The sequence below is a fragment of the Nicotiana attenuata genome, unplaced genomic scaffold, assembly GCF_001879085.1.
Source record: "Nicotiana attenuata strain UT unplaced genomic scaffold, NIATTr2, whole genome shotgun sequence".
NCBI lineage: Eukaryota > Viridiplantae > Streptophyta > Magnoliopsida > Solanales > Solanaceae > Nicotiana > Nicotiana attenuata.
This window is the reverse complement of record NW_017671894.1, coordinates 49,537-60,827: the sequence shown is the minus strand read 5'-3', so window position 1 is coordinate 60,827 and position 11,291 is coordinate 49,537. Positions and strand designations below refer to the sequence as shown.

General features: G+C 34.0%; 2 protein-coding genes across 2 annotated transcripts in view; one reads left to right on the top strand and one right to left on the bottom strand.

Moving 5' to 3' along the window:
• Positions 1 to 6,654, bottom strand: part of LOC109210781 — a 9,939-nt gene extending 3,285 nt beyond the window's left edge. Inside the window, exons 1-9 of the mRNA XM_019374246.1 lie at positions 6,313 to 6,654; positions 4,699 to 4,796; positions 3,702 to 3,784; positions 3,443 to 3,569; positions 2,426 to 2,489; positions 1,365 to 1,462; positions 1,179 to 1,263; positions 847 to 970; positions 195 to 296 (exon numbers count right to left, since the gene is read on the bottom strand). Coding sequence (XP_019229791.1) covers positions 195 to 296; positions 847 to 970; positions 1,179 to 1,263; positions 1,365 to 1,462; positions 2,426 to 2,489; positions 3,443 to 3,569; positions 3,702 to 3,784; positions 4,699 to 4,796; positions 6,313 to 6,548 — 1,017 coding nt within the window. The 5' untranslated portion in view covers positions 6,549 to 6,654. The remainder of the gene's footprint in view (positions 1 to 194; positions 297 to 846; positions 971 to 1,178; positions 1,264 to 1,364; positions 1,463 to 2,425; positions 2,490 to 3,442; positions 3,570 to 3,701; positions 3,785 to 4,698; positions 4,797 to 6,312) is intronic.
• A 2,825-nt stretch (positions 6,655 to 9,479) lies between these two features.
• LOC109210775 (glucan endo-1,3-beta-glucosidase, acidic-like) lies at positions 9,480 to 11,010 on the top strand. The gene is made up of 2 exons (XM_019374242.1): positions 9,480 to 9,558; positions 10,052 to 11,010. The coding sequence occupies exons 1-2, from the start codon at positions 9,510 to 9,512 to the stop codon at positions 11,008 to 11,010; spliced, it is 1,008 nt and encodes a 335-aa protein (XP_019229787.1). The 5' UTR covers positions 9,480 to 9,509.
• Positions 11,011 to 11,291: the final 281 nt, after the last annotated feature.

Below are 11,291 nucleotides of genomic sequence, written 5' to 3'. Positions count from 1 at the left end.
GTCGATTTAGTTATACTTTTTACGTTTTTGTGTTGTGTGTGTGTGGGTGGGGGGGGGGGATTGATCATGTTTGTTATAAATACTTACCTGTTATAACAAGTAATCTAACCTGATGGTGTAAATATTATACACTGTGAGTGCAGACAACTTAAGTACATAAACTAACAACAGTTGGTGGTCATCTAAGGACTTACTCGCATTGAGACTGCCTCTCCAGTTGTGCCATCAACGGCTCGAACAACTGGATCAAATAGTTGAACCAACTGCTGCACTTTGCTTCTATCCCTCAGGAATTCCTGCAGAATTTTGTACTATGTGATTAAAACACCTATTGAGTGTGTGATATACTGTTGAAAGAAAATTCTGCAGCAATATTTCCAGGCTTATTATTGGACACATCAAGATCGAAAACATAGTAAAGAGTCAACAGCATTTCAAGGCTTATTATTGGATACATCAAGATCAAAGCAGACAAAATGAAATGAATGTTTTATTTACAAACAAAAAGAATCAGAGCTTCGAAGATTCTCTGCTTTCTCTTTCAATATACACACTTGCTCACACTCACATACGCACAAAAAGGAAAAAAAGAAATCAATTAAGAACTATATGAATGGTGTCGATTCTGCTAGCTCTTACAGGTCCACTATTCGGAGAATTCATCACAGTTGACCTTTTACGCTAGCAGTTAATAGACCACAATCTCTTATCAGATTTCAGACCAGCTATATTTTGTGAGTCGCACAGGTGGAGTTTCATTTTAGAATATATAAAGACAATTCTGCGCCCAATGGAATTTAAGCATCCAAAAACGGAGATTGCGAAGTATCAAGTTGAGAGACCTACAGGAGGAAGTAAATTTCTCATGGCAATCATTCCCCAGTTCCAGAAGAATGGATCTGTTCCAAACCGAGCACTAACAGTTGGTACTCCAAGGACCTCATGCACACTTTTCACCTCTGGCAGATTTCTGAAAATTATGATAAACTCAAAAAAGTAGAACTCAAGTGATGAAAGGCTCACACGTATTGAAGAAGCCGATAGTAAGGAAAGACAAAAAAACTGATTTATAAAACCACCCTAAAAAGGGTGATATGATAAATTAGTCTATATTCATACAAGCAAAACAGGCTGAAAGCTAGATCCTTCATATCAAATTTTCTGTTGCAAGTACTTACAGGAGGAAAACATCCTTTTTGCCGATCCCAATTCCGAAGTCAATGGTAAGCATTCCGCTATAAGGCTTCAATTTGATTTCCTCTCCTGGCCAAGATTTACAATTTATTGGTGAAATCATAAGTAAATACAAGTGGTTCAAGGTGGAGGACGGGGGGAAAATCCGTTCCTACATCAGCAAAGCTGACCTTTATTATATGCAACTACATCCTCGCCAAGAAGCAAAAAGCTAGTAGCTAGAATAGTAGGTCCGGCACCACCGGTGCCTGCAGTGTAGTAATAGAATCTGAAATAAATATATAAACATGTTAGATATGTAAAAGATGTATCAGAAAAAGAAGATAAGACAAATCTGTTGACATTATAAAGCAAATTAAATTCCAGGCTACTTGATCATCTTTCAAGAAAGTTAAGTGTCATTGCTTAAACCATAGTATCAGACGCAAACAAATTATATTTTCCGTTCTTGCTAATATTGAAAAGCTGTCTCAGCAAGTACTGTTTCCGTAGTGAGTAGTCACACCTTGGATATTTCGTTTTTATTGTCCTATTAGAATTCCACACCATTAAGTGTATAGACTTCAGTCTCATTATATGATCTTACGTAATCCTCACACTTGAGTTAAGCATATAGGGTTGAGTTACGTCCAAAGTCCATTATCTTAACGTGGTGTTAAAGTCGGGGCCCATGTGTTGTTAGTCCACATTCTAAATGTCCAGCCTCGAGCATCCGGGAGGGTAAAATTCCACATCAGTTAAGTGTACGGGTTGTAATCTCCTTATATGGTCTTTGATAATATTTTCCAGTTAGCTAGCATATGAGGTTGAATTAGGTCCAAGGTCCATTTAGTTCTGTAACCAAAGAAGGAAGCAGTCAATAAATGAAGATGTGTGCCAGTAAAATGGAAGATCTGCTGATTAATTATTTTGCATATGTATAATTTTGCGTGCACACTATGCTCCCCAGATCACACTTGTGGGATTACATTGGGTTTGTTGTTGTTGTTGTTGCATGCATGTTGCATGAAGCGAGTATTAAATAGAACTTTGCTGCAGAGATGGAAATCTTTTGATATACCAGGGTTGACAAGAACTTAAGATGTATCATCTAACAAAAGCTCTCTTTGGAAAAATTATTAGGATGACAAGTTATTCCCTGAATGATTCAATGTTCATTCAAATCTCTGACTAAACTTGACAATGTGGTAAAATAAATAAACAAGCCCTATAATATACCAGGAAAGGTTACCTAAGCCTCTCTAATTCACCATTGCTTTCAAGTTTTGCAGTGCGAACAAGCTCCGCTGCCATCACTGTCATAGTATTAGGAAAGACAAATGTTTGAGTTCATTTGATAGAGTAGTAAATTCTAACTTATTAACATACTAACTTCCCGATACAACCCTACAAAGGGGATTGTAGATGTAACTGCAGCAGACTAATTGAAGATACAGCAGTGTCAGCTTGTCAAAAGGAAAGTAATCAGATTAACAAAATAATCGTAACTAGAGAGAAGCACTTCTTGATCAAGTCCATGAAATAATAAAGCAAACTCACAGGTAATAAACAAAGTTTTAAAGGCTAGATAACCAATCTAGGAAATTACTGTCCATTAAGGCTGCAATGGATCAAACCAAGCGGAAATTGGCTCAACTCAACTTTGCTTACCAGGTGTTAAAACCCGTGCTCGAGCTATTCGAACTCTATATTTCTGCTCAAGCTCTAGAGTGACCAAAGTTGAAATGACTGAGCTTGGCTCCAATTCTCTTAAAAAGTTAAATTCCACATATATGATGTTTCAAGTTCTTAATTGTATTCTCAAACCACAAAAATAGTCCACACAATCTAGATATGTGTAGATGCTACTTAAATATGTATATATATATCAAAACATATGCATCAGAAAATCGAGCAAAGTTCTGGAGTTTTTGAAGCCGAATAACTTCTTCATATTCTAGACTACAAATATTTGAACCTCATTAATATATTCGAACTTGATTCGAGCTCAACATTATTTGAGTTAGAATCAACCTTAATTTATTTTGAGCTAGAACTATATGTTAAGCGATCGACTTGATTCAGCCATACTTGCCATCCATTATATTCCATCAATAGTTGTGAACCATAATAAATATTTCCATAAAATAATTTGCCGAACTAAAAGGAATGTCCATTCTAAGCTGTTCCATATAAATAGGAGATTATTGAATATTGTTCTTTCTCCGTTGTTCAAATGCACAACAATATAACATCAGTCATATAATACCGTTGCTCACTCCTGGGTAGATTCCACCGGTAGTTATGGCTGGAATATTGGCTTCCAGAGCTTTATTCATATAGGACTTTGCCCGTGTTGCATAGCTTGTGTCATCACAAACATCAAGATAGGCTGTCTGTTGAATTGACACGACTTAATTAAAAGTTTCAATCGTCTCTTTAATAAGAGGAAGAATTTCATAATTCTGTAATCATTTCTTATAAGAAAGTTAAAAACTTGGAAGTTATGCTGATTACCTTTCTCTCACCTTGGTCCCAATGGCAGCTTCTAGTACTTTACAGTTTTCTGACTGTTGGAATGGCCCGGCAGTATGAACCACAATGTCCACATCTGCAAATCGGCGGATTGAAGATGAATTATATTTCCCATGTTTCAGCCAATATTTGGAGTATGAAGAACATAGTGTGATTTTATCTAAATAGGAAGAGAAGTGGAATGCATCATTAACAACATGTAAAAGAAGAAGGAAAAAACAAGATCTTTCCAACATTCCCTGCAGTTATTTCCCTTTTCTTTTTCTGGCATAAGCCCCATATTTCTTCCATCAACTATGCCAACATATAAAATCACTTATGCATGAGACATTTGTGCTTATACCATGTCTATGCTGACCAGTGGAGGTCGTAGTATATCGACTTGTCTAAGTTTACCTTACAAGTATCCAAGAGCAAGTGCCGTAGTCATATGTAACAATCATACTCTTTAACATGTTTGTCAAAGAGGAAATGACGTCGTGCACAAAAATTTACAAACTGAACATATGGTAATATAATTTTCTTTGAAGAGCATGATTATGCTAGTTTATCTATAGTCATACAACACAGATTCCTTAAATAATCGACCAAGGAAGCAGTTTAATGCAAAGAATATCAGTTTACTGAAAGTGAGGTGCTAAAGTGACAGCAGGATGGCCATAAATGACAGAGAGGAAGAATCATTGACTTAACATAACTTTTTCCTGTTAAGATAAATTGATATAAAACATAACACCATATAGCACTGCATAGGATGCTAGTCTATGTTGCTCGGACTCTCCGAAAATGTCGATGGGTGCGAGCCGGATCCTCCAAAAGTAGTGCATTTTTTGGAGGACCCAACACAGGCGCGGCAGCTGTTTTGGAGAGTCCCCGGAACATGGATGCTGGTAATGATGATAAATACTTATCAAGATATTAACTTGCAATAGACAGCTGCATTTCGTAAAGTACTTCTCAAATTCAAACTATGAAAAAAGGAAGGATAACCTGTCAAATTGGCTTCTAATGCTTCTCTGTCGTCTATATTTACTTCAGCAAATTCTGAGTTTTTTCCTAGTTTTGACACCATAGCATTCCCTTTCTCCCTGTCATAAATAATAATGCACAACATTTTTTCTTTATTCACCAACTCCAAAACCACATTCATCAAGAAGTCCAAAATTACAACAAACAATTTTTAGAAAGAAACAAAGGAAATTCATGTAGAGAATGACATGAACTAAGAGATAGATTTAACTGTGAGATTTGGATGAAAGACATAGCCAATATTAGCGATATGCTGCATGGGATTGTGAAATTGCATTTCATATATATATATATGGTAACTGAACTTTAGGCACTACATCAGTAAAATCAACAACAACAACATACCAAGTGAATTCCTACAAGTGGGGTCTAGGGAGGGTAGAGTGTACGCAGACCTCAGCCCTACCTTGCGCAGGTAGAGAGGTTATTTTCGATAGACCCTCGGCTCAGGTAAGCGCAGACACAGTAGTAAAGAAATGAATAACAAATGAGGAAAACGTTATAAAAAAGAAACAAAGGCAACAACAAGATAGTAACAAACTGGAACAGAAGCAACAACAGGTAATAATAGTGATCCTTAGCCCGAACAAGAGTAATACTAAAGCTATCGGTATGGAAGGGCCGGGCGCTATATTACCTACTAATCTTCTATCCTAATCCTCGACCTCCACAACCTACTATCAATGTTCATGTCCTCAGTAAGCTGAAGATACGTCATGTGCCGCTTAATCACCTCTCCCCAATATTTCTTAAGCCTCCTCTACAATAGTGAAATCACATAACTATTTTTTTGTTACATTAAAGTTACTGCACTTTACCAACATTAACAATAGATTCACAAAATTATTTTGTCACATTAAGGAAACTTTACCTACTATAACATGTAACGCCACAAAACAATTTTTAGTCACATTCAAGTAACTTAACTTTACCCACCGTAAAAGTAAAGTCACAAAACTATGTCTTATTTTATATATATATATTGGAAAACTCCCGGGGAAACCCACAACGGCTACCCTTCGGGTACGCACTGGGTAACCTGCTCACTGTGTCATAACCCGCAAATCACATAGGAGATATAAACCGCACTAGGTAAGTCCGTGCGACGAGCTCCGACTAAGGAGGTTGACGGTGAGGGGAATCGGTCCCAAGTCTCTCGTGTGGAAAACCACCCACCCAACCAATTCAGCCAACCCTTGCGGGCTATCTTATTATATTAAAGTAACTAGGGCAGCGCTGCACGAAGTATCCCGCGTTTACGCAGGGTCCGGGGAAGGGCCGCACTCCAAGGGTGTCATGTAGGCAGCCTAACCTAATGCAAGCATCAGTGGTTGATTCCACGGCTCGAGACCGTGACTCATAGGTCACACAGACAACTTTACGTTGCTGCAAGGCTCCCCTTCAAAGTAACTAAACTGTGTGAAATGTTCAGAAAGCACAAAGTAGCACTCAAATTGCAAGTACTATTTCTTAAAGTACAAAATCCCATGAATGAGTTTTTAGTTTCCAACAATTTCTCATAAAAACTAAACTATATAGAAGACCAACAACTTGAAATTCAAAAAGGGGTATTACCTATTTCTACCAGCAATGATAATGTGAAGGTCTGGACAGAATTTAGAGAGAGCAATAGCAGTAGAACCACCAACTCTTCCAGTTCCACCTAATATTAGTACTCTTGATTTTTTCACTTTCTCTGGTAGCTCAACTCTGTTGTTCTGCTTTTCATTATTAATCTCCTTTGCAGAACTAGCCATTTTCACTGCCCTTTTCTTGAATCCTGTATTCCAATACATGCCTAAACTAGCCATCTTTTTAATTTCTATTTGAAGTAGTATTCTTGAAGTGTTAAAAGAGTACAGTTTCTGCCTCTCTTTTTGCTTTGTCTGAAGAAGTTAACAGTTTATCATCTTCTTGCGTGGGAAAACAACTGCCAGAAATATAATACCTTGGTGGGTCCCATCAATAGAGAGAGTTTTTTAATTTTTTTTTATTTTTATTTTTGCAAAAACTAAAAAAAAAGGCAACAGTCTAACTAAAAGTGTTTTTTTCTTTTTTTTTTCTCGAGTGCCTTTAATAAGTCTTCCACCGTAGCCACTTTTAAGTATGCTATTTAAAATATATTTACTTTTAATCATGCTATTTAAAATATATTCGTAGTTTATAATGTATTTAAAGCTTAGTTCGCTTAAACTTCAGGACACGGCGTCCTATAGTTTAAACCTCAAAGTTCAAACTTCGGAACATCGCGTACTAAAGTTCGAAAATTATGTCTAGAAGTTCGAATCTTATGTCCTGAATTTTAAATTAGTAGTTCACGAATTCAGGACACTTAGTCATGTATACTAAGTCCTGAATTTCCAAATTCAGGATACTAAGTCCTGAAGTTTGGATGAATTGCCTAATCTTTAAATATATTATAAATTATGAATATATTTTAAATAACATACTTAAAGTGACTATTGCTGCACTTCATCTATGGTTGTGAAACATGAATAGGTTAGCCTTGAGAATTAAAAAAAAAATCTTGTAATAAACGCTTTTTCCTTTAATGGAACTTACGTAACATGAATATGAATTAATCAGGGTTCTAACGTGAATATATCGAAGACTAAGCACCGGATAAAAACCCATAAAAAATATTTTTTTCCAAAAAAAAAAGAAAGGTTCTTAGTGCAAAAGCACATTTTCAAGAATTTGAAGCAAACTATATTGGGATAGCAGCAACAATGATAATTACACCTCAAGGAAGTTAAGTCGGAATTTGTTATATGAATTCTCATTAACCATTTTGCTCTATTTAAATTTGTATCAGTCTACTATTTTAAATTTGTATTTTGCAATAAATATTTAACAGTAAGTTGGTCTGCTTTTATAAATTGGAGTCACAAGTGAACTAACCAGTTTAAACTATAGCTATGAACTAAATTTATGATGGATAAGAATTTAGTAAATGATAGCTTTTGAGATTACAAAAAATCTAAGTTTGCATTTAGTTCAATTATATCATAGATATAGATATCTACCAATTAATTCAAATGTGGCATATATATATATATATATATATATATATATATATATATATATATATATATATATATATATTAAAAGCACGAAGCCCTTAACGAAATGTCGTTCGTCTTTTTTACCCTTTAAAATTTAATTTCACACTAGGTAAAATAGTTACTTTATTTTTTTTAATATATAAGAATAGATATTTAATTATTTTTCTAATATTTAGGACTTCAAAATCAAGTAATTTAACATATTTATATTCTTCCTTATTTAAACTATATAATTTCGCAAATTTGTAAAATAAAAAATAACTAAGAGTCGATTCCTCTTCGTTTTAGGAGTCAATTCCAAATAATTAGATAGCTATGTTACGGTGAGTAAATCAGTAAATTTATTTTCTGAAGTCAAGTATTTTCTTAATACAAATTTGTTAGTTGTGCATTTACTAAGATGGTTTAATTTTGAGCATTAAGATCGTATTATATGAAACATAATACATTTTCATATTTATATTTTAACTCTCTTTTACCAAAAAAAATATCTTTTTTCCTTCATCAGCTCTTTTGTATAATATTTAAAAATTACAATTAACACTTAGAACAAATAACAGAGAAAATATCTAAAAATATAAAAGAGAAAAGGAGAGAAAGATGATTTATATAACATTAACAGTCCCGCGCACGAAAATTCGAAATTGAAATAATCATTAATATCTTATCCTTTGAAAATAGAATTCTTACTAGATAAAATTATAATTACGTAAATACTTAAAATTTGGAATGGGCTAATATTAAGAATTTGAATCAACAAAAATAAATAATTTTCTTTAATATTGAGAATAAATAATTAAGTATTTGAATAAACTAATTAACAAAAAATTAAATCTATTATTTTTCTAAGATCATACAAGTAAATTATTTTTAAGTTAACAGCTCAGGATATATAAATTTATTTATAAGAGAATAGCACTGCAGTGAAAGAAATCATTAAATTTTGCAAAGTCACTTATACTATGATAGAGTTAAAAAGATTAATATACAAGCTCAAAAGAATACATAAATGGGTACACGCACAAAGCACGTACTCTAAAGCTAGTTTTTAAAAAAAAGTCTAGCCATGCGTTTTTCTTGTTAAAGTTTGAGATTGATTAGAATAAATACTAGTAAGTGAATTGAAACTATGGAGAAAATATAAAATTATTAAGGTAAAATAAACAAATTGATTTTTTTGAAATAATGCCTTTTTTGAAGTTGACTCTTCTCAATTTTCTTTAACTTTTTCACATTTCTATTTTCTCGTCAGATTATACCTTCGGTATGGAGTCATCTTTGTTAATGAGCGTTTTACTCCCCAATGTGGGACTTCACGACGCGAATCCGGATTTAGTCGGGCCCCAATTTAGATACCGAATACCGGGTGGGAAACCAAAAAAAAGTCAAGATTATACCCTATTTCACGTGTACTTTTTGTTAATATTATTTAATTGCAAGATAATGAATTGAGGCTTTAATGTAGATGAGATCAAACTTCAAAGCATTTCAATTTTTTTCAAAAATCAAATGCATTAATAACTCTTTGCCTTTATAAGTGTGAATACTCCTTACACTCACTAAACTCATGAACACAAATTACAAAAAATCAAGTCTTCATTTATTGCTAAGTAGTTTTTTTCCCTATATAAGAAGCAATCATATGGTTATAATATTTCACACATCTCATTTCTCCTCTTTTCTTACATTTCTTTTAATAGTTCTACAATGGCTATACTTCTGCTTGTTGCACTGTTGCCAAATCTTCTAATATTAGGTAATATGTTAATTAATTTAATTCTTTTTTATATAGCTCCTTCCATGCATAATTCCATTTAATTTTTCGGAAGTCAGTTTTATACATATATTTTCTTATTCCACATTCTATCCCGCATAAAATAATACATAATTTTTTCGCATAACTTGAGTGTGGTTTAATAGCACCAATCAAATGTTGCATTAAATAACGCTGAAATTATATTCCTATGCGACCAACGTAATGTTGTATAATTTTATATTGGAATTAGTTATACCATGCATTAATCAACCAAGTCGTCACACACACACACATATACACACACGTATATCGAATGTATACAACAACAAACCCTGTATAGTCCCATAAGTGGGGTCTAGGGACGGTAGAGTGTACACAGATCTTACCTCTGCCTTTAAAAAGGCAGGGAGGTTATTTCCGGTAAACCCTCGACAATATATATATTCGAATGTATATTGACTTTTTTTATTTATCTATTATTTTAATTATGCAGGAGTGCAGTCAATTGGAGTATGCTATGGGAGAAATGGCAACAATTTACCATCTCCTCAAGATGTCATAAATCTTTATAAAGATAATGGCATAACAAATATGAGAGTTTATGATCCAATTCCTGAAACACTCACTGCTCTTAGAGGTAATAACATTGAAATAATTGTTGACATTCCCAATTACAATCTTCAAGCCTTAACAGATCCAAATGCAGCTACAAATTGGGTACATACCAATATTATTAACTATTTTCCAAGTGTTAAAATCAAATATATAGCTGTTGGAAATGAAGTTTCTCCAGGATTTCCTCAAACAGCTCAATTTGCACCTTTTATTCTTCGTGCTATGCAAAATGTACAACGAGCATTAGCAGCGTATGGGGTACAAAACCAAATCAAGGTCTCAACGGTCATGTATTCGGGTGTTTTAACGAATACCTATCCTCCTTGGAACGCGGTTTTTCGCGATGACCTAAAGGGTTTCATCGTTCCGATAGTACAGTTCCTGGCACAAAATGGCTCTCCGTTGTTAGCGAACATTTACCCGTACTTCGCGTACCGTGGTGACCCGGCCCATGTTGCGCTCCCTTATGCGCTATTTACTCAACCGGGTGCGGATCCTGGGTCGGGTTATCATAACTTGTTTGATGCTATGTTGGATGCACAATATTATGCACTTGAGAAAGCTGGTGGAAATAACATAGAAATTGTTGTTGCTGAAAGTGGATGGCCGTCCGATGGTGGATTTGGAGCAAGTATGGAAAATGCTGCAACTTATTATATAAATTTGAATAATCATGTGAAATCAGGCGGAGGAACTCCACACAAGCCAGGAAAAGTTATAGAAACTTATTTGTTCGCTATGTTTGATGAAAATTTGAAGGAAGGAGATGAGACTGAGAAACATTATGGAGTATTTTATCCTAATAAAGCTAAGAAGTATAATATTAATTTCCAATAGGGAAGTTTTTTTTTTTTTTTTTTTTTTTAAATTATGTATTAGTATAGGATAGAAAGACATATTAAAGACTCAATTCATGACTAGCTTGGTCTAGTCAAAAATATTGTTCTTGCTAATTATATGGTTGCAAGCTTAAATATATGAAATTCTCTCTCTCTAGCTATCTCTATTTTGTTATACATAATAGTCTAGACTAATCATATAGGTAAAATACGAGAGAGATATTGGATACAAAAGAAACAAACCTTAGACTCCTGTAACGCAATTGGAATGAATTGTTA